Genomic DNA, 23,438 nt, shown 5'->3' on the forward strand with positions numbered 1-23,438 from the left:
GAGGAGAATACAGTTAGTGTTTCCCCATTGATAATACTCGAGGAACACTAATGCTCTGGAGAAGGTAGAGATTGTTCTCAAAGTCAGAGTGAGGCGGCAATGGCTAACAGTTCCCCTCCAGCGAGTGCTCAGGGCTGGAGGAAGAGGGCGTTAGGGGACGTGGACGTGTTCCTGGTGAGGTTTTTTTGGAAGTCGTTGCTGATGTCCACTTGTCCCTGGTGGTGGTTGCGCCAAGTCTCACAATTGCCAACATAATGGCTCTTGTTCCTTGTGACCCTGGGCCCTGTGAAGGAAGTTGGTCTCAGTCTAGAACCAGAAGGGGTCACAGGTTGTCCTTTGGCAGGAGCACCTGAGTGTAGAGCCGTCAATTATGGTTTTGGATGACTGGCTTATCGTTTTGAGGATAGCTTTATCCCAGAGGTGAGGGTATCTGAAGCCAAGTTTCATAGTTGTGCAGTTCTAGTATTTATGGTGTACATATTAGCCTCTTCAGTTAAAGAAGTTATAGAAAAAAAGTCAATTAATTGAGCAATGCCAGTCATGGTATTTTTTTTTACTGTTTGTTTTTCTTTTTTAACTGACAAAAACAATCGTTATTCCCCCATGCTTCCAACACTATAGGAAACTCATCCCAATCACGAAATACAACCAGCTTGATTTTGTGATAATTTATTTTGTAACCGTGAGCAACTACACTTGTAGTGTTCTCATGACATGTAATCTCTCATACTGATACATTTATAAAAATTGAAGAAATATAATCTACACACAATCGAATACAAAATAAAAAAATCTGTGTGTGATAATTCACTGGTCTGTTTAGTATTGCAAATGTGTAATAATGGTGGACACGTGCTTGCAGGAAAGATCACAAAACTGATGCTCAAATATGACAACAAGACTGTGCTTAAATAATTTAAAAAACATTCTAAAAGCCCAAGTAATTGCAAATACCATAATGCTGATAAAACAAGGGTCATTCCACAAAATTGCCTTTTTATATAAGTAGAAATTGGTCAACAATATTGAATTGACCCTTGTGTTATATTAAATGAACTGCCCTTTAACAGACCACATGGACAATTCAAATCACTGATTTTTAATATAAATAATAACTTGCTAAAGTGGCTAAATTCTGCATTTTGACATGTACCATGATGTGCACCCTCTGACTTCTAGGAACATTTGAACCCACTTAACCCCAACATTTCACCATCATTGTAAAGCCTTAGTTATTTTGCCGCTTTGACAAAGCCATTTGTGAAGATGATCCTTTACGTCATGTGATTCGTGACTCCTTTATGTCTGTCCCTCATTTTAAGGTCAACCTTGTTACGTGAACTGAACTCGTTCAAATAATGGTGAAACTATAAATGTTTAAAATATTATTTTCAAAAAGAAACATTCAACATCTAACAATCAAATCATAGTGTAAAAGCAGGGGAGCTGGTTTCTACTCCTGTGGTGGAAAACTGAGCGGGTCAGCCATAACACATCAACTCTGTTACGCATAGATAGACAGGCTAGAAATGGTTTAACAATTAAACATGTTTTTGTGAAGCTTGCACACAAACTTCCATTCCCCCCGTCACTAGGGGATTCATGGCCGATATAAGATGAAATTGTCAACCGTGTTACATTACTTGGCACTTACACACTTAGGAAAATGTGTTTGTTATTAAGTTGAACATGTGCACTCTATGACAAAGTTAACATTGGGTGAAAAAAACAAACAAAAAAAAATGTTGACCAAGTTACACTTCTCAAAAGGCACCGAATTGGTGGAACAACCCACAAACACGCCACTGACTTCGGGTTTGTTTGGTTGAGGGGAGAAAACCGTAGATAACCGTAGATACTGTAAATTTAGCAAATCAAATAAATGGATCACACACAAACAGCTGGAATGCGGTTAATGTTAGAAATATCAACATCTGATATCTACTATAACTGATAAGTAGGAAAGTGCATAATCATAGCAAAAGGTAATGAAGCCCATTCCCTCTCCCCCCCATTTCAGAGTGTGTCAGAGAAGGGGAGTGTATTACCAACACAGCTATTAAAAAAGATAGTAAAAGCTAAAAACAGGGGATATGGGTTTGTTTTGTACTGGTTGTACCACTCATTCCTCTTCTTCCTCCTCCTCCTCCGCCATCACCTCCACCAGGAGTTCGGCTGTGCACGTGGCCTCGCCCAGACTGTTGACAGCCTTGACGGTGTATTTGGCATCGTCGTCGCCGTTCACCTCGGAGATCACCAGGCTGCAGTTGCCCTCCTCGTCGTAATCAATCTGGTAGTGGCGCGTCTCCTTGATGGGCTGTTCGTCTTTGTACCACACCACCTCTGGATCAGGGTAGCCTGGGAACCACAAAATACAGACCAACTTTAGTACTTTGGTTCGTGTACAGTTTAGCGGATGGTAGCTGGCTAGTGACTGTCTAAGGTTCAGGACAGGGTACTGGGTGGAAGCCGGCTAGTGGTTACTATTTAACTGTCTGATGGCCCAGAGATTGATCAACAGCTTCGGTCTACCGGTCCCGAGCTTCGATGCACTTGTACGGCTTCCAACTTCTAGATGGTAGCAGGGTGAACAGGCCATGGCTCGGGCTCACCTCAGAGATCACCAGGCTGCAGCTGCCCAAGGTTCTTGATGATCTTCTTGGCCTACCGTGACGGGTGCTGTAGATGTCCTGTAGGGCAGGTAGTGTGCCCCCAATGATGCGTTGGGCTGACTGCACTGCCCTCTGCAAAGCCCTGCGGTTGCGGGCGGTGCAATTGCCATTTCAGAATTATTGTTAAAGTTAGTTGACCTGATATTATGCTTTTTACCACAATTTCCACAACTGTTTTCCAAGTCGAAAAAGGTAAACAAATCCATTATTTTTTTTTTTACATTGATCACCTAATGAAAAGGCCTGAGTTAAACATAACATTGAATTTTTTAAAAGTAAATACATTTTGTAATTTCTCATTACCGCAACACCTTCCGAATCTTGTTTGTCATAATGACTTGTGTAGACATGTTATTTTTATGTACACATTTGGATAAAAGCATACTATTAGATTTATACTTCAGTAATTTTGTCTTAGTTATTTTTCTTACCATTTACAAAATATTGGTGCATTACAGTAATGATAAGCAGATTTCTGAGATGAGAATGTATGTTTTGGTAATGAGTGTGCATAGTTTGCCATAAAAAAAAAAACTGTACTGAGCTCCGTTAGAGATTCAGTAACTAATTTGTTGATCCAAATAACTTGAATACTAAAATCACACACACGTCAAAATGAGGGATATTCTCCTTTAAGTGGTGGGGTTGTTCTTTGCTGAAAGACAAACTCCAGATTGTGGCTGTAAGTGAAACAAAATTGGGTTTATACAACGATATTTCTTGACAACCTCTACTTAATCAAATAATTGATGTTTGACAACAATAAAAAAATCTATACTATATGTAAGCAGTGGTCCTAGTAAATTAAAGTTACAGCCCAGCGCACCCCATTGACTATACATTAGAATTAGCTTATCATTACCGAAATATGCCTTCAGAATAAGATCCTCATTCTGAAGGCATATAAGTGAAGATATTAACTTGTGCTCATCTAAGGACTACTTCACTACTTCAGATGATACATCATACGTGAATAAAACTATTAAACTATAAAATATATATATAGGAACTTGAAAGTGTTATGGTAATGAGAAACATGTCCACAGACACTTTTTATGTACTAATATTATATAGTTTAACTTCAACTAGGTATACAATTATTATAATTTATGGACATACTACAGCAACATAATGTGTTTTATTTAAATAAGTTATAAGAACAAAAATGATATAAAATGAACCACTAATTTAATCATGACACTTTTCAGTAATGAGAATTTGGGGTGAAATGTTACATTTGACATTTTTGCTGGAATTGATTTAAAATACGATACTGTGCCATAAACTAGGCATCTTCGTCTTCAACATGATAGTTGATTGTTGCAGATTTATCATGGTTTTCTAACTCAATTTGCTACTGCCATGGTTAAAACTGGTTTCATGAACTTTAAGCTTTTGACCCTCTCCACTGCAGTCTGTTGACGTGTTTGGGGATGTGCTCTCTGCTGTCTCCTGTAGTCCGTGATCAGCTCGTTTTGTTGACATTGACGGAAAGGTTATTTTCCTGCCACCACTCACGTCCTCACTACCACTGTTGTGTCGTCAGCAATCTTGATGATTGCGTTGGAGAACAGGGAGTACACAGGAGGGGGGCTGAGCATGCACCCTTGTGGGTCCCCTGTGTTGAGGATCAGCCTGGCGGAGGTGTTGTTACCTACCTTCACCACCTGGGGTTGGCCAGTCAGGAAGTCTCGGATCCAGTTGCACAGGGAGGGGTTCAGACCCAGGGCCCTGAGCTTAGTGAGGAGCTTGGAGGACACTATGGTGTTGAAGGCTGTGCTGTAGTCAATGAGCAGCATTCTTATAGGATGAACAGCATATTGTAGCATGTGCCACTTCGGGATGCAGGCTGTGTTTCTCAATGGGTATTCATAGGATGCAGGTAGTATTAAGAAATATGAATGGGATCGAACAGATTACAATTATGGACAACCATCGAGAGAAAAGTTTACACTATGTGTGCTGCCTCAAAACCATATTTGCCTTCCTTTTGTTTGGTTTATGTACTTCATGGCAGATGAATGGATACAGCACTTGTGATGCATGTATATGTAAATTAGGAGGCCATGTTGCATGTATATGTAAATGAGGAGTTTGTGAGACATTACCCTCAATCTTGCAGTCAAATCTGGCTGCGCTCCCCTCTACCACTTCAACATCCTTTATCATGGAGCTGAAGGTGGGCTTGACCTGGGTTCTCTCCTCAGACTCCAGGAACTCAAGGAACTGGTTGTCCTCTGCAAAATATGAGACAAAACAAAATGACATTGTTTTAGCCTCAAGTTAAACTGGTGCAGAGAGTGCTGCTTTGACTTCGAATAGGAGCAGCAGCTCCCTTGGTAGCACCACCTACTGTACCAACCAAAGTGCTCCAAAAAATGAGGGCAAATATTTTCAGTGGCATTAATAAAACAAACACCCCTAGCTGAGTGCCATCCCTTGCTCAGGCGTACAACAGAAAGGTTTAGAACATTCATGAGTAAAAAATAAATAAATAAATGTTTTGTTGCCATGCCACCTTCGGTAGGGGAGCCCTTCTTGGCACTGACGCCCGCCAACATCGCCATGGACGACAGTCTTCCTATGGCCCGCACTGCATGTCCCGTTTTCTGCCATGAAATCAATGATGCAATCGTTACATGTATGAGCAGTACAAACAGTCCTTGGGCTAGAAGATAATTACATCCTCCAGAAATGTTAGAACCGCAATCTTATAAGTAAATGGGCTCGTTTGTATCAATTTGAAATGTCCTGTTTGTTGGCCAGTTTTTATAGACTAGGGTGAGTCCCAAATGGCACCCTATTCCCTTTATAGTGCACTGAGCTGGTCTATAGTAGCGCCCTATATATGGCGAAGGATGCCATTTGGGACACACCCAGCCTGTGATCCTAAAAGTATGCTTGCTACTACAACCAAAGCTTGATAACTTGATCCCTGAGATTGCTGCCTTCAGGATTTATAAAGGACAAAAAAAAAAGACATCGCTCCACTTTCACCGTCTACTGTTTTGTGCTCTAGTTTTCCAACATGATGCTTGCAGTTTGTCCTTTTCAACCTCATGAAATACTAATGGACCTCCATGTTGACTTTGTTGTAAAATGAGCGGTCTACTCATGTGTGAGCACTCAGAATGAGTTGAACTGCAGGGACTTAGTGAGATTCACTTGTCTTAACCAACTTGGAAGCTCATCGAGACGGCCTGATGAGGCAAGTCAACAATTTCTGTAGCCTCTCCTATAGCAGAATGACACCCTATTCCCTATATACTGCAGTCGACTACTTTTGACCAGAGCCCTATGGGACAAATCCCACGATCTGTTCTGCTTGCACCTACCTGCCATTTCCTTCTCAGGATGTATTTCTTCATCCTTTCCTTGGACAGCTTCTTGGCCTCCATTTTGCCAGTGTCTTGTTTTAGCCATGGGTGTTCATAGCAGCGATCACATGTTAGTCTGGCCCTACGATCAGAGAACCACATGAGCACTGAGCGAGAGGCGTAAAGACCTCATTCTCACTGCATTCCAACACATCAGATAGTGATTTGGGTCGAGTCTCAAATGGCACCCTATATAGTGCACTACGTTTGACCAGAGCCCTGGTCAAAAGTAGTCTACAACCCAGGGAATAGGGTGCCATTTGGGAAAGAAGAATTACGTACATCTTACACCTCAAAAAATGAAAACAGACATCTGGCAGGCTGATCAAAGCCATTCTACAACATTTACACTCAAATCATGTCAAGACTGGGACTTCATCCCAAATGGCACCCTAAAATATGGTAAAGTAGTGCACTATGTAGGGAATAGGGTGCCATTTGGAATGCCTCCGGTCTTTCATCATGTTGTGTTTCAGAGAGCAGCACCATCGTGCTTACTTCATATCTTTCTTCAGCAGCATGGTGATGAAGTCTTTGGCGTGGTCTGAGATCTCATCGAAGGCGTCGTCTTCAAAGTCCCAGGTGGCCGAGGTCACGTTGGACAGGGTCTCGTTGTCGTTGTCCCCCATGAACGGGGACAGGCCACTCACGCTGGGGAGAGAGAAAGAGGCAAAGCGATAGAGGATCGTGATGGTTGACCAACAAAAATTGCACAACAATATCTACCAAAAAACACTTCTGCTTTGCATGGAAAGTACACCACACCCTGGCAGCACCCTAAAACCTGCTTACTTTTAAATGAAGAAAGGTCCAATTGTAGTATAAATTATTACTATTGGTGGTCTTGGTAAATTTCAACAAAGCTGCTTGTTTCATTGGGCACACCCAGGTGTTTTCCATACTGTAGGTGTATAACGGTACATCAGTAAAGCTTTTTTATTCTCCAAATGGCACCCTATTCCCATAGGGCCTTGGCCAAAAGTAGTGCACTACATAGGGTGCCATTTGGGACGCACTCTGGAATCTGACGCAACAGAGGAGATACGGGGAGAGCCTCATTTGTAACACTTATGTAAGCAGTGTGTAATAAATCTTTGTGGACCAAGGAGACCTCAGAGGTTTGGGGGCACTGGAGAGTATCGCTGTGCTCTTCCTCTATATCCATTTACAGGCATAGAGGACGGAAAGGCCCATACACTGCCTGCTGGTGGAAAGTATCTGTTGCAGAGAGCATGAAAGCCCAGAAAAACCTGATTAGGCTGGTTTGAGATTAGGGACACATTGTAGCACATAGACAGCCATACTTTATTTGCATAGTCCCCTATAGATGATATACAGATGCTCAAACTATCAACTATTAGTGGAACAGCTTGCTGGTTAGAGTTATAGCAAGGTTTAAAAGACAATTCTGCACTTTATAACCAGTTACGCTGTTTGTTTACACCCACGGGCCAGTTTATTAAGTACACGAAAATGGATCACTCCTACAGACATGTCTGTCCGTGGCTTGCTACATAAAGCAGGCAAACAGGCATCCAGTTACTGTTTGACTGAACGTTAAAATGGCCAAAACTATGTTGGTGCAGGGCACGCCGAATCCAGTATCTCAGAAACAGCCGCCCTCTTGGGCTTTTCACGCACAAGTGTCTAGGGCTTACCGAGAATGACTATCTCCCCGTGGCACTGACTTCTGTCATCATGAAGCGCTTTGAGAGACTAGTCAAGGATCATATCACCTCCACCTTTCCTGTCACCCTAGACCCACATCAATTTGCATACCACCCCAATAGGTCCATAGACGATGCATTCGCCACCACACTGCCCTATCCCATCTGGACAAGAGGAATACCTACATCAGAATGCTGTTCATTGATTATAGCTCAGCCTTCAACACCATAGTATCCTCCAAGCTCAGAATTAAGCTGGAGGCCCTGGGTCTCAACCCTGCCCTCTGCAATTGGGTCCTGGACTTTGACGGGCCGCCCCCAGGTGGTGAAGGTAGGAAACAACATCTCCACTTCGCTGATCCTCAACACTGAGGCCCCACAAGGGTGTGTGCTCAGCCCCCTCCTGTACTCCCTTGTTCACCCATGACTGCCTGGCCATGCCAACTCAAATCATCTAATTTGCAGATGACACAACAGTAGTGGGCTTGATTACCAACAACGATGAGACAGCCTACAGGGAGGAGGTGGGGGAACTTGGAGTGTGGTGTCAGGAAAACAACTTCTCACTCAATGTCAACAAAAGGAGATGATTGTGGACTTCAGGAAACAGCAGAGGGAGCACCACCCTATCCACATCGAAGGGACAGCAGTGGAGAAGGTGGAAAGCTAAGTTCCTCGGAGTACACATCACATACAAACTGAAATGGTCAACCCACACAGACAGTGTGGTGAAGGAGGCGCAACTGCGCCTCTTCAACCTCAGGAGGCTAAAGAAATTTGTAGTCACCTAAAACCCTCAAATTTCTACAGATGCACAACTGAGAGCATCCTGTTGGGCTGTATCACCGCCTGGTACGGCAACTGCACCGCCCACAACCGCAAGGCTCTCCAGAGGGTGGTGAGGTCTGCACAACAGCCCTCCAGGATTAGCTACAGCACCCAATGTCACAGGAAGGCCAAAAAGATCAAGGACAACAACCACCTGAGCCACGGCCTGTTCACCCCGCTACCATCCAGAAGGCGAGGTCAGTACAGGTGCATCAAAGCTGGGACCAGGAGACTGAAAAACAGCTTCTATCTCAAGGCCATCAGGCTGTTAAACAGCCATCACTGACACAGGGGCTGCTGCCTACATACAGGCTCGAAATCATTGGCCACTTTAATAAATGGATCACAAGTCACTTTAATAATGTTTACATATCTTGCACTACTCATCTCATATACTGTATTCTATACCATCTTGCATCTTATGTTTCTTACTCCATTCCTTCACTTAGATTTGTGTGCATTAGGTAGTTGTGGAATTGTTAGATTACTTGTTAGATATTGCTGCACTGTCAGAACTAGAAGCACTAGCATTTCGCTACACTAGCATTAACATCTGCTAACCATGGTGTCTGTGACCAATATAATTTGATTTGAATGGTGTGACAAACAAAAAAACATAGTCAACGGCAGTCCTGTGGGCGACAACAGCTTGTTGATGAGAGATGTCGAAGGAGAATGGCAAGAATTGTGTAAGCTAACAGGCGGGCCACAAAAAGACAAATAATGTATAATGTATAACAATGGTGTGCAGAACGGCATCTAGGAATGCACAACTCGCTGATCCGTGTCACGGATGGGCTATTGCATCAGACGACCACACCAGGTTCCACTCCTATAAACTAAAAACTAAGTGGTTCCAGTGGGCACACAATCACCAACACTGGACAATTGAGGAGTGAAAAAATATGAATATGACAGAGTTCAGTTTACGTGTGGCCTGCGCAGTCCCCAGACCTCAACCGAATAGAGCATCTTTGGGATGAGATGGAACAGGCTGTTCGCATCATGAATGAACCGCCGTCCAATCTGCAGCAACTGCGTGATGCCATCGCGTCAGCATGGACCAACATCACTGTGGAATGTTACCGACACCTTGTAGAATACCCCAAATAATTCAGGATGTTCTGGAGGCAAAGGGGGGTCTGACCCGGTACTAGACAGGTGTACCTAATAAACTGGCCAGTGAATATACACTACTGTTAGATCATTTTTGTTAGTCATACTGCACGATTCCTCATTTGTCATTTTGAAGGTTCTGTATTGTACTCCCCTACAGCATACTATGATTCTCAGGGTACATTTCGCCTCCCAATGCTCCGCCTGCTTTTAGCTTAGCTGGCTGGCTATCAAGCACAGACAAGGCTTAGTCTAGATATTTTGCTCACGCCATAAGTTCTGAGTGTATTTCACATTACTTTTGGGTTCTAAATTATAGTGCTTGGATGAATGTCATGCTGAATATCTGTTCATGTTATTGTCACCAATCAACTGCAACCCACAAAAAAAGTATAATTAGATGCTAACTAGCTACGCTAACCATAAGAGTTACTGCATCTAGATGGCATGCTAGCTAGCCCGACTGCTACATCCAAAATAATAGAGTTTGCAACAATAACAGAGTTTGATCTTAGCAACTGTCTTAACATGTAGGCCTGTCAGAAGAACACAACGTTTACTCTGAAATGTATAGGCAAATCATTAAGGAGTCCTAGTCTCAGCCTGTGTCTTTGGTGCCAACATTACCAATGCTAGCTAGCTAACGCACTAAACCTGCTGCACCTGAAATAGTGTTTTCAACAATAAGACAAATACAGCCTCAGCGACTGTCCAAGCAACCTTCCAACAACACTGGAGGCCCATTGGAATGAATAAAAAGGGCAAAATGGCGGCAGGAGCTGCAACTTCGTTTGGTGATGGTGGGAGTGGTTTTGCCAAATGGAATCATTAAAGTTCAACAGAACAGAAAAATATTGGAGTAAGCCGACTATAAATATATTTCTAAGGGTTTCTGAGCCTCTATTTAAAATACTTACAAATGTTAGACAACCAGAGCAACATAACAATCACTAATAATTGACTGTCCAAAAGGTATTGTATTAGTCATCTCAGGGATCCTACTGGAAAACGTCAGAGAAGCAATTTCTGGATTTGCTCATCACTAAACAGTCAGACATGAAATCATAAAACTCCACAAACTGTGTAGGACATCAGTAAATACTTCATAATAACAACCCAAATGTTGCCTTTTAAGGCTAGGGCAAGTAGATATTTAGTTGAAATGTTGCTGACAATTAGTTGAACAATCTACAAACCATCTATTTGGGACTATCCAAATAAAGTGTTACCATAGAAGCTTACCACAAACATTACAAATAAGACTAGTTATAAGGGTACTTCTAGTGGTTACAAGGGTACTTCTAGTGGTTACAAGGGTACTTCTAGTGGTTACAAGGGTACTTCTAGTGGTTACAAGGGTACTTCTAGTGGTTACAAGGGTACTTCTAGTGGTTACAAGGGTACTTCTAGTGGTTACAAGGGTACTTCTAGTGGTTACAAGGGTACTTCTAGTGGTTACAAGGGTACTTCTAGTGGTTACAAGGGTACTTCTAGTGGTTACAAGGGTACTTCTAGTGGTTACAAGGGTACTTCTAGTGGTTACAAGGGTACTTCTAGTGGTTACAAGGGTACTTCATAGTGGTTATAAGGGTACTTCATAGTGGTTATAAGGGTACTTATAGTGGTTATAAGGGTACTTATAACTTGCTTGACACTCACAGAATGTAGCAGATGACTCCTATACTCCACATGTCTGTTGGGTAACTGATTGCTTCATAGTTGATCACTTCTGGGGCCACAAACTCAGGGGTTCCAAAAAGAACTTTCAATGTTCCAGAGTTTTCTAGGAGCACACAAGGGAAGAGGGTTTCAAGAATGAAATGTTGAAGTTTAGCATAGAAAGTTATTGAAAAGAAATGTCATGATTCTGAATTCCTGTAACTTGATCAAAATTCCCAAGTTTTCAAATCACAGTTGGAATATTTCTGGAATCAGGAGGGAATAAGCAGGATATCTGGGAATCCTCTAACCAGGATTTCTGGGAAAGTTACCAGAATTTTCCAACTCTAATCCTGAAAATGTCTTCTGCACATGAGGCCTGGTTACCTAGTCTGCGTGCGAGGCCAAAGTCGATGAGTTTGATGGTGCTCCCAGTCTTGTTGACACACATGATATTCTCAGGCTTCAGGTCCAGATGGACTATGCCCTGCTTGTGGATGTAATGGACCCCATCCACGATTTGCAGCATGTACCTGATGACCTCTCTCTCCGTCAGCTCAAAGTCTTCATCGATGATACGCTCAAACAGTTCCCCACCAGAGATCCTGCAGAGGGAGAGAGAGAGAAAGATGGTTGAGATCCTGCAATATAGATAATCACAGCCAAATATGAAAATCATTCACTGGATACCACATCCTTGTCAAATCTTGAGTATCTCGAATATAATTTTTCAGCTTACAAGGCATGTCTAAAATTGGTACTAAGGACAATTGCTGTTTTTAAGTGTTCTTGTGTCAGTCAACTGTTTGACAATGCTATAAAAAGAAAAGGGGAAGTGTTTCAGTCTAATGTGTTTACATGTCTAAAATATTTGGCAAGTGAACTTTTTCAAAGCATAACCATATAAAAAAAGCCAATGGTTCTGTCTGAAGTGTCTGTCTGGTAAAAAAATATAAATAAATAAAATACAGACGGAAATGTTGGAAATGGAAAACAAATTCCTTCCCCAAAATAAAGATGATATCACTTTCATATTCAGGTTTTTATTTTTAAAAAACTACATTTTTTTAAACATGAGTGTCATCATCTACTAAATAACATTTCTAGCCAAACTACTGTAAATAGGCCTGTGTCCCCCAAAGTAGTGCACTACTTTTGACCAGGCCCCACAGGGTAACTGAAATTAATATTATTTGTAAGGTATAAAAGTGAAATGAAATATACTCACATTTCCAAAACCATGACGATGTCCGACTTGCCCTCGAAGGCATCAATGCACTGGACAAGTTTGGGGTGATGGAGGGAGTTCATTATAGCAATCTCTTGTCTCACATTATCTTTCTCTTTGGCAGAGTAGGCTTTGATAAACTTTCCAGCCCAATGCTTCTTTGTTGCCTTCTCCAAAAGTTTAAATACTTGTCCGAATTTCCCCCTACAACATAGAAGACAAAAATGTTTTGGGGGAATTAGAGGAGATCATGAATGCGAGGCATGTACAATAGGCCTATTGCGGACAAGTGTCAATGTAGATCAATGCTTCGCATGAAATATATGCCATGTAGCAGTGGCTTTTATCCAAGGCGACGTACAGTAGTAGGGCATACTCTGTTCATATGGGGGCCCGGAGCGGAAATCGAACCCACGACTCAAGTGTTTACAAGTGCAATGCTCTACTGACTGAGCCTGAGGAGCACAATTAAATAAATGCTTTGCTGACCAACGTTTTGTAGGTGGGTACTCACGTTCCGAGGCGCTCTTCCACATCGTACAGATCCTTGACTTTAACGTCTGTTCTCACGGTCACGTCTCTGTAGTCTGGCTCCTTGTCTGAAAATAGGAACATGACACTTTGGAGTTATGACAGTATAAATGCCGAGTCAGTCATAACACATAAGCACGTTGCAAAACAAAGGACGTAATAAAGCATTTTACATGTGTGCTTCATAGGTGTTACCCATTTTTATTTTTGGGAAGGAAGCAATTATGTCGAAACATGGATTGGATTAGACATACCTTCATCATCCTCAACCTCCTCCTTTTCTGTTCGATAAAATTATAAAAGAATGTTGTTAGTCATTGGTATGAATCAATAATCATTAGTATGAATCACTGTCCGACAATGTCAAGGAAAATAGCTTGTTAACAACGAGTGACAAGTGTAACCAATGAGTGGCAGTACACCAGAAGACCCCCACTTACCCTCTACATCCTCCTCTAGCATTGTGACAGGCTCAGACTCTGCACTGGGCTCGCCGATACCGTAGATATTGACAGCCCGCACCCTGAACTTGTACTGGCGTTGACCCAGCAGATTGTGAACATTATAGAAGGTGCTGTTGCAGGAGACCAGATCCTTCCACTCGTTGTCCACAGAATTCCATATCTCTAGGTTGTAAGACTGGACCGCGCTGCCCCCGTCGTAGGTGGGGCCGTACCATGACAGCGTGAGGGTGGAGCGGCGGATGTCTGAGGCGGCTGGAACACGGGCAGGGGGATCAGGTTTGTCTGGAACACAGAGGTCACACAGAGCCACTCAAGAGGTCAACGCTGAGTTCTGAACACTGGTCCGGGTTACATTGATGTGAAACATACTCTAGGCTTTGTCCCAAATGTAACCCAGTCCCTATATAGTACACTACTTTTGACCAGATACCTATGGGCCCTGGTCAAAAGTAGTGCACTACTTAGAGAATAGGGTTCAATTTGGGACAAAGCCTAGACCCCCACTTCTCGCCGCTGCACAGGCGCGAGTTGAGTTAGTCGACTCGTGAAGATTTGGACAGATTAGACTCCCAGTCCCAGGATCTGATAAATGTGTAGTGCAAGACGAACCACCTGAGGGGGAGATCGAATGATAACAGTTCCAGGAAGGACAAACAAACCTTCCATTCACAAATGTCAGTACTCAGTAGTCACCATACACAAAAGCACAGCCGTGTTGGTAATGAAAAAAGGTTTGTCTGGCTATAGTGGCTACCTTCTGAACAGCCAACAACCATTCGTCAACAACAGTCTCACCATATCCAGCCAGGGCAGGGTGTCCATTAAAGGGCACAATACAGGAGACTATACGTGAGAGCAGATGATCAGTGAGGCAGGGAGGATCCACACAAGATGTCTGGATCAGTTTTATGTACAGCCAGCTACAGTGCACTTTATTCTCCCTGCTTTGTTGAAGGGGTGGGAGCCATGTTACACAAGCTGTTACCAGCATACCCCCACTTAATCCACAGGGTTCCATTGTAAAACACCAAACGAATCCGCCTCAAAGAGCACAGCTTGACACCAACAGGCTTGCAATGGTGGAGGAGTCAATGAAACGAATTATATGAAACAATTCAATACTAAAACCTCTATACGCCATACATGCAGTCGAAGGTTGTAATAGTAACGCGAGGATCATATACATTAACAAGCATCTAAGTAGGGGGCTGCTTATACCAGTGTGTAACAAGTGCTGTGTCTCTGTACGCTATTAACAGTTCTCTGGGCACATAAACGGTTGCGTTTATGTGGAGCAGCGCAATAACTCGTCTCCCAGGCTGCTGCGTATTTTCCCTGAGTCAGGCTGGATACACTCCACTCTGACAGAAGTGGCAAAGGGCCTCATTAAAGCAACAGCTGAAGAGAAAGCACAAGCCTTAAAAGGCCATTGGAGATCCCTGCAGTGGCTTGTTAGTGTTAGGACCTAGAGAGCTCCAGCTTTCCCGGCCTGCGTACCTTCCCTTCCCCAACCACATTCCCCAAAGCTACAGGACTGCCATTTTTACGAGAGACGAACATGATAGGTAGTGGGGCGAGTTAAATCATGCGTTATAGCAAAAAATAATTTCACAGGGAAAGATGTCTCAAGAGTCTTAATTGTCTTGGGAATCTCAATGATGGAGCTAAAAATGGCATCACTGCCTAGCGCCTAGAGGCCAAACTCAATACGGCCTGATTTGGATAAATGGAACATACCAACAACGGTGAGGTTGAGAGCAGCCTGTCTCACGCCGTAGTTGTTTCGCAACTCTACGGTGTAGCAGCCACAGTGCTCCTGCTGGCTGTCAGCGATGGTCAGTTTACTGTTGGACTCAGTGGTTTCAATGGTTAAATCACCTTTGACCTCTTGGATCTGCAGACAAAACCACCATAAAAAAGGTCAGTCATATCACGGAGAAGGAAACTTTCGCTAAAACAGTTACATAGAGTTACTACAGTGTTATTAAATATATATACAGAAATAATTAGAAATTGGACATGGTGGTTAATTTCAGGTGATGGTTGGAGTTGATCATAGACAGGGCAGAGCAATAGAGTCAATACATAATCAATACATAAAGGGGCGGACTGGTACAGACTTGTCCTTACTGGTTTGCGGAACTTGAGCCAGATGCATTTGATTGGAGGAGCTCCTCCAAACTTACAGAGAATTTCCACCTTCTGTCCTGCCAGGATCTTCATGTCGTCTGGGAACTGAACAATCTGAGGTGGTATAGCTGGATGACACACACACACACACACACACTTCAGCAAGAAACATCTGTATCCATCATCAGAACAAACCTCCAGGTAAAGCGTTCAGTACTCATCTGGCTCCCCCCGTCCACTGTTTGTCCAATAATCTGGGGGCTGAGATGGGTTGGCAGGGGGAATCTCCCATTGCTATTACAGGCACCCTCAGACAGAGCAGCTGAGTCCAGCCAGTGTTTGGCACATGAGCTAGGCCCTCTAGCCTGAATGAGAGCTGGGCTGGAGCACAGGCTAGGGGGATCATCTATCCTGCTTGTTGACATTTGGGTCGTTCTCAATTAGGCCAGAGAGTTTTAGTACAGGGGCTCAATGTATCAAGTGCTCCAGAGTAGAAGAGCTGATTTAGGATCCATTTTGTCTTTTTGGACAGGGGGAGCTGATCCTACTTCAGCACTCCTACTCTGAGAAGCTTGGTACATAGAGATACCTTTTGCATGTATGAGGAAGTCTTTCTTACCCTGTTTGGGAGGAGTCTTTGTATTCGGTTTCTTTATCCTTGCCTCACCTGGAAAAAATAAATTACAAATTGGGAAGGCCGCAGTTATGTCAATGCAGTTGATAATGGATCCAATGAGATTTGATACAAATGATTCCCATTTGTGAATCTTCAACGCAATTATTCAAGTAAAATGAATATATTGATCAGAACCCAGACTGATTCTAAAAATGGTGTGTAGAATTCACATAAATTAATGTCATTGCAATTGATTACATTGTGAGCAACAGCAGCAGCAAGCATCAGTAAATCAAAGTTTAAGTTCCTGTTCTTTTCCCAACATAATCACTCAGTGTTCGCGCACCAATATAGCTGGAATCCAGTTGTTACTATTGACAAGACTTATTGATCAAAGCATAGATGAAGATTGAATTTGTACAGCTCATTTACCACAAGTTTGAAACACCAGTCCAGTTTGTAGGCTAGCCTCTGACGGAGCACATACTGTGGGAAATAACACATTCGTACATTCAGAATCCTTGTTTAAAGCATTTGCCTTTATAGTACATCTATAAAATCATTTTGGTTTTATGACCACTTATGAGTTCTGAAGACTTTACTAGTGTATTATAAGGCATTATGAACTTCATAGAAAAGGTTAGTTCTTCCCAGGACAGTATATGGGAACCGAGAACAAACTGTCTGATAAGTGAACTTGGGGGAGGGAGCTATTCTCTTGTAGATGTCCTGGAAGAAAGTGCTGCCTTGTCCTTTGGTATTTGCCTTTTTTGGTCATAAAAAAATAAAAAAATGTACCAAAGTCTTCAGGGAATAGCTCTTGGCACAATATACATTACATTTGATTGCCGTCAAGAATGAATGTGACAGTAAAAACAAACTAATGGAGCTAGTGAGGAGCAACACGGAATATTAACCTTGATGAATTACAGCTTAGGCTCGCAATGTCTTTACTTCCCTCTTTTCTGCATGAGATCCTCCTCTCTGGAAAGAACATCCTTTTTACAACAACTATTTTTGCCCAGTGTACTGAAACAAAACATGAAGCTGATAAAAAGTTTAATTGCACAAATAACATCTACCATTGCTGTTTACATTTGCTGCGTCAAATACAGAAAATGACAGCCAAACAAAGAGAACAGGCTTTTAAACACACAAATTGTTATGAGCACACCGAATGGCTGTGAAAGGGTTTAATGCGGGAAATAGCGTACTCTTTAAAAGCTTGTGTTCATGAAGTTCCCAAAACAAGTAGAGAACTTAAAAAGGGGAAATCCACTCTTTCGGTATTTTTTTCTAAATGTTTTGCATGCTAGCAGTCAAATCTTCAAGATATTGGACTTTCAAGAAGCAATGTGTTACCGGCCACATCATGATGCAAATACATTTTGCATCATGACAACGTGATGGGGCCGGTGACACTTTGCATCTTGAAAGTCCAAAGTCTTGAAGATTTGACTGCTGACATGCAAAATATGTCGGGACTGTATCAACAGCAGACTAATGAAAAAGAAAAAAACACCAAAATATAGATTTTCCCTTTAAAGAACAACGAATGCTTAATTAGTCCAGTTGTAAAGTTCACATACATCCGTTCAGTTCTGAATTCTAAATAAACTACTGCACCCAGCCTTTGAGCTGCAGTTAAAAGGTAGTGTGTGTATTCATGGGTACCAAGGGAAGCCAGGCTTCCCCCAGAAATGGTCTGTTTCATAATTTTCCTTCATTTCGCAAGAGGCTGTATCTCACTAGAGAAAGCATCAAAGTGAGCGAAACAGTACCCGTCTGACTCTGTCTGGTCAAAAAGAGTATGACGTTGTTGCCATCCATAGTACTGAATTCAAGAGAAGCCAGTGAGCATTTGACCTCCCTTGATTGAAAAAATATAACATAGCCAATCAGCGTTGAGCTAAACTGAGTGAGCTCAACTGTGAATGGTCCTGTCACATCAAAACAAATTCTAATAATATTAAAAAGTGTCAAGGGAAGCCAGTTTAGATTTGGCTTCACTCCAATCACACGTCTGGTCAAAAAGAGTATGACGTTGTTGCCATCCATAGTACTGAATTCAAGAGAAGCCAGTGAGCATTTGACCTCCCTTGATTGAAAAAATATAACATAGCCAATCAGCGTTGAGCTAAACTGAGTGAGCTCAACTGTGAATGGTCCTGTCACATCAAAACAAATTCTAATAATATTAAAAAGTGTCAAGGGAAGCCAGTTTAGATTTGGCTTCACTCCAATCACATCGAAAGCAACATTTTAAGTCATTGACAGAAAAAAACTTGAATTGTTGCATCTCGTTGTGTTGTGGCCCTATGGTGGCTAGCTAAAATTGCCTCTCCTAAATTAGCCATGGATGGAGACTTGGACTTGTGGTTTTACTTAATTCTCCATACTGGCCAATGATTGTAACTGCGATTCTGATCCAACCATAAATTCATACATTGTGCCTGAGGATGGAAGTTCAACATGCTAGATGTTAACTAGCTGGCTTGGCACATCGTTGCCCATGAAAGGAATTTAGGCTAGTGAGCAAACATTTTAGCCATTTTTCCCCCTACTTGCACGAACACACAGAGAAATGAGAACCATGCACAGCCACATAGTTTACGTTGAATGGACTAAATTGTTTTATGTATATTTTAGTTGTCACTGTCATAGGTTATTTGATGATGTTGAAATGGTGCTGGAATAGGGAAGTTGCTCTCCGGTTTTATCGTCTCGGCCTTATACATCTCTGTATCACCGTCGCAAGGCATATGGACTAACAAGTTCATATTGTTCATATTGCCAATCGCAATATAAAGTCAAGAGAAGAAAAGGCCTGGAAGGAAGAGAGATGACTAGAAACGATTCGGTTGACCGTTTTGTGTGTGGATTAATTGGCAGAGTAGAGGACCTTGTGCATTTCTTTTTTTTCTGTTGAATTTTTAGCCCTTTTTCTCCCCAATTTCGTGGTATCCAATTGTTGTAGTAGCTACTATCTTGTCTCATCGCTACAACTCCCGTACGGGCTCGGGAGAGACGAAGGTTGAAAGTCACGCGTCCTCCGATACACAACCCAACCAAGCCGCACTGCTTCTTAACACAGCGTGCATCCAACCCGGAAGCCAGCCGCAACAATGCGCCGAGGAAACACCGTGCACCTGGCCACCTTGGTTAGCGCACACTGCACCCAGCCCGCCACAGGAGTCGCTGGTGCGCGATGAGACAAGGACACCCCTACCGACCAAGCCCTCCCTAACCTGGGCGACGCTAGGCCAATTGTGCGTCGCCTGACGGACCTCCCGGTCGCGGCCGGTTACGACAGAGCCTGGGCGCAAACCCAGGCAGTACAGCGCCCTTAACCACTGCGCCACCCGGGAGGCCGGACCTTGTGCATTTCAGGTAAATTAACAACTCAATGTTTATATCCCCCCAAGATAAATTAGCTAGCAAGTGCAAGCTAACTAGCTAAATTGCCATAAATGTTAATGCTTTTCGACCTGTCCCCAAAATTAATATAATTGGTCCAGAGTTTGTTTTGATATTTTAACCTGTGTGTCGTGATCGCGTTTGGTGTGGGGGGACAAAATAAATGTATGCACGATGGCGCACATGTGCTGCCAGTTTGGGTTCCGTGTAAGGCACTGCATCACACTGCTAGAGGCGTCACTATAGATCTCGGTTCGATCACAGGCTGTGTCGCATCCAGCCGTGACCGGGAGATGCATACGGCGGTGCACAATTGGCCCAGTGTCGTCCAGCTTAGGGTAGGGTTTGGCCGGCCGGGATGTCCTTGTCCCATGACTCGCGACCTCGCCTCTCCCGAGTCCGGCCCGCCACAGGAGCCGCTAGTGCGCGATGAGACAAGGATATCCTGCCGGCCAAACCCTCCCTAACCCGGAAGACGCTAGGCCAACCTCCCTAACCCGGATGATTTGTGTGGCCCCATGGACCTCCCGGTCGCGGCAGGCTGCGACAGAGCCTGGGCTTGAACCCAGAATCTCTGGTGGCCAGCCTTAGACCACTGCGCCACCCGGGAGGCCCGGATCTTAATGTGTCTTTAAAATAAATGCGAGAAATATCGGTGAAAACACTGATGCTCAAATATTGATATAATAACCATATTGAAGTAAACTTGGTCCTCCCACTATGACTCTTCGGGAATGTATGCAATTTATTAGGGTTGGGGCTACAGATTAAATCAATTGTAGCCCCAACAGGGTTGTGAAAGTGCAAGGTGATGAGCTTGATGCGCCAATAAATATTAAGGGTCTTATTCTGGTGACAGTCGATGCATGGCTGCCGTTTGACAATTCAAAATAATTTAGCTTTGGTCCAAAATAAACTAATCATGCATTGAAGTCAACCGGTGTAAGTGAAAGTCAAAAGAGCTAGCTTTCTATCTCTATGCAAACGTTAGCTAGCATTTAGCACACGTTTTCAAACTAAGCAAATGTAAATATGTCTGCCAGCTGTTGGTAGCCAAATGCTGATGCTGTCATACTATAGATCAGGGGTATTGAACTCTTACCCTATGAGGTCCGGAGCATTCTGGTTCTCTGTTCTACCTGAATCAATTGCAGCCACCTGGTGTCCTAGGTCTAAAATCATCACTGATTAGAGGGGAACAATTAAAAAAAAAACAGAACTGGCTTCAAAGTCCACAGTTGAGTTTGAGGGCTGTAGATACAGTGCATTCAGAAAGTATTCAGACCCTTTCCATTTTTCCCCACTTTGTTACGTTACACCCTTATTCTAAATTTGATTATTTTTACCCCCCACCTAAATCTACACACAATACATCATAATGACAAAGCAAATTCAAGTAAATAAAAATTGCAAATCCATTAAAAAATATATACTTTTACATAAGTATTCAGGCCCTTTGCTATGATACTAAATTGAGCTCGGGTACATCCTGTTTCCATTGATCATCCTTGATGTTTCGACAACTTGGAGTCCACCTGTGGTAAATTCAATTGATTGGACATGATTTGGAAAGGCACACACCTGTCTAAATAAGGTCCCACAGTTGACAGTGCGTGTCAGAGAAAGAAGTAAACCATGAGGTCAAAGGAATTGTCCACAGAGCTCTGAGACAGGATTGGAAGAAGTTTGGAATTACCAAGACACTTCCTAGCGCTGGCCGCCTGGCCAAACTGAGAAATCGGGGAGAAGGGGCTTGGTCAGGGAGGTGACAAAGAACCAGATGGTCACTGACAGAGCTCCAGTTCCTCTGTGGAGATGGGACAACTATCTCTGCAGCACTCCACTAAAATCAGGCCTTTATGGTAGAGTGGCCAGATGGAAGCGACTCCCCAGTAAAAGGCACATGACAGCCTGCTTGGTGTATGCCAAAAGGAACCTATAGGACTCTGACCATGAGAAACAAGATTCTCTGGTTTGATGAAATCAAGTATGAACTCTTTGGCCTGAATGCAAAGTGTCACATCTGGAGGAAACCAGGCACCATCCCTACAGTGAAGCATGGTGGTAGCAGTATCATTCTGTGGGGATGTTTTTTTGTGGCAGGGACTGGGAGACTAGTCAGGATCGAGGGAAAGATGCACGGAGCAAATTACAGAGAGATCCTTTATGAAAACCTGCTCCAGAGCGCTCAGGACCTCAGACTAGGGCAAAGGTTCACCTTCCCATCTACAGTTCAACCAAACCGCTTTGTGTATCCTTGAAAAACAGCCAGCCCAGACATAGTGGACATTCACACATAACAAATCAAAGCGCTAGATAAATGGAACAGCTGTTTCAGGAAATAATCGACTTTGGTAGCAAAAGGATCAGACCAGCGCCATAAAAATGATACACTGCTCAATGTACACATCACAGACAAACTGAAAATGGTCCACCCACACAGACAGTGTGGAATTGTTAGATATTACCTGTTAGATACTGCTGCACTGTCGGATCTAGAAGCATAAGCATTTCGCGAACATGCCACAATACATAGTGTCAACTGTAAAGTTTGGTGGAGGAGGAATAATGGTCTGGGGTTGTTTTTCATGGTTTGGGCTAGGCCCCTTAGTTCCAGTAAAGGGACATCTTAATGCTACAGCATGCATTGACATTCTAGACGATTCTGTGCTTCCAACTTTGTGGCACCAGTTTGGGGAAGGCCCTTTCCTATTTCAGCATGACAATGCCCCCGTGCACAAAGTGCGGTCCATGGTTCGTCAAGATTGGTTTGGAAGAACTTGACTGGCCTGCACAGAGCCCTGAACCCCATCAAACACCTTTGGGATGAATTGGAATGCCGACTGTGAGCCAGGCCTAATCGCCCAACATCAGTGCCCGACCTCACAAATGCTGTGTGATTGAATGGAAGCAAGCCCCCGAAGCAATGTTCAAACATCTAGTGCAGGTGTGCGCAACCCCAGTCCTCTGGGGCCTGATTTGTCAACATTTTCTCCATCCCTTGCAAACACAGATAATTAATCAAATTGCATTCTAAACTGAAGATCATGATTAGGTGATTATTGGAGCCAGGTGTGTTAGCTGGGGCTGATGCAAAACTGTGACACCAATCAGGCCCTCGAGGACTGAAATTGCCAACCCCTCACTAGTGAAAAGCCGTCCCAGAAGAGTGGAGGCTACCCCATATTAATGCCAATGATTTTGGAATGAGATGTTCGACAAGCAGGTGTCCACATACTTTAGGTCATGTAGTGTAACTCAAGAAATCGCATCAATTTTTTTTTTGTCAAGTTGGTCTTAAGTCTCAAAAATGTACATCCAACTAAGACGTTTGCAGTTTTGCTCAAGTGAAAAAATGTACATGAAAACAATTAGTCTCTCGTTGAATGACCCCTACTGTTGACCAATCACCGAAGGGGCATAGACTTTGGCTTATATTTGTGCACGAACAGCCCAAAAAAAAAACACACAAAAAAACTTACAGAAGACCAAAACGTCACGAGCTGTTCCCAACTATTTCGGATGGAAAGCATGTGGACGCCTTCAGCTGAGAACTCCACAATTACAATCCATTGAGATGTGATGTACATATTGTGAAGTGGAAAATTCTCAGCTACTTGCTACTAAACTGTTCTTATGCCAGCACCCAGGATATCAAGCCTTGAAGGCTCACGGTCCATATGTGAGCTGCAGAGCAGTTGCACCATGTTACCCAGCCGGAGACGTGTTGAAG

General features: G+C 43.1%; 1 protein-coding gene across 2 annotated transcripts in view; it reads right to left on the bottom strand.

Annotated features, from left to right (window-relative positions):
- Positions 1–653: 653 nt before the first annotated feature.
- LOC110501531 (myosin light chain kinase, smooth muscle) overlaps positions 654–23,438 on the bottom strand; it is a 78,034-nt gene continuing 55,249 nt past the window's right edge. For both annotated transcript variants that reach the window (XM_036958908.1, XM_021579175.2), the window contains 14 exons: positions 16,292–16,339; positions 15,673–15,800; positions 15,280–15,436; positions 13,519–13,824; positions 13,333–13,359; positions 13,062–13,146; positions 12,548–12,751; positions 11,707–11,924; positions 11,320–11,443; positions 6,548–6,700; positions 6,008–6,131; positions 5,191–5,281; positions 4,781–4,909; positions 654–2,358 (listed from right to left, as the gene is read on the bottom strand). In XM_036958908.1, coding sequence (XP_036814803.1) covers positions 2,123–2,358; positions 4,781–4,909; positions 5,191–5,281; positions 6,008–6,131; positions 6,548–6,700; positions 11,320–11,443; positions 11,707–11,924; positions 12,548–12,751; positions 13,062–13,146; positions 13,333–13,359; positions 13,519–13,824; positions 15,280–15,436; positions 15,673–15,800; positions 16,292–16,339 — 2,030 coding nt within the window. In that variant the 3' untranslated portion in view covers positions 654–2,122. The remainder of the gene's footprint in view (positions 2,359–4,780; positions 4,910–5,190; positions 5,282–6,007; positions 6,132–6,547; positions 6,701–11,319; positions 11,444–11,706; positions 11,925–12,547; positions 12,752–13,061; positions 13,147–13,332; positions 13,360–13,518; positions 13,825–15,279; positions 15,437–15,672; positions 15,801–16,291; positions 16,340–23,438) is intronic.

This window comes from Oncorhynchus mykiss, chromosome 22, assembly GCF_013265735.2.
Source record: "Oncorhynchus mykiss isolate Arlee chromosome 22, USDA_OmykA_1.1, whole genome shotgun sequence".
NCBI lineage: Eukaryota > Metazoa > Chordata > Actinopteri > Salmoniformes > Salmonidae > Oncorhynchus > Oncorhynchus mykiss.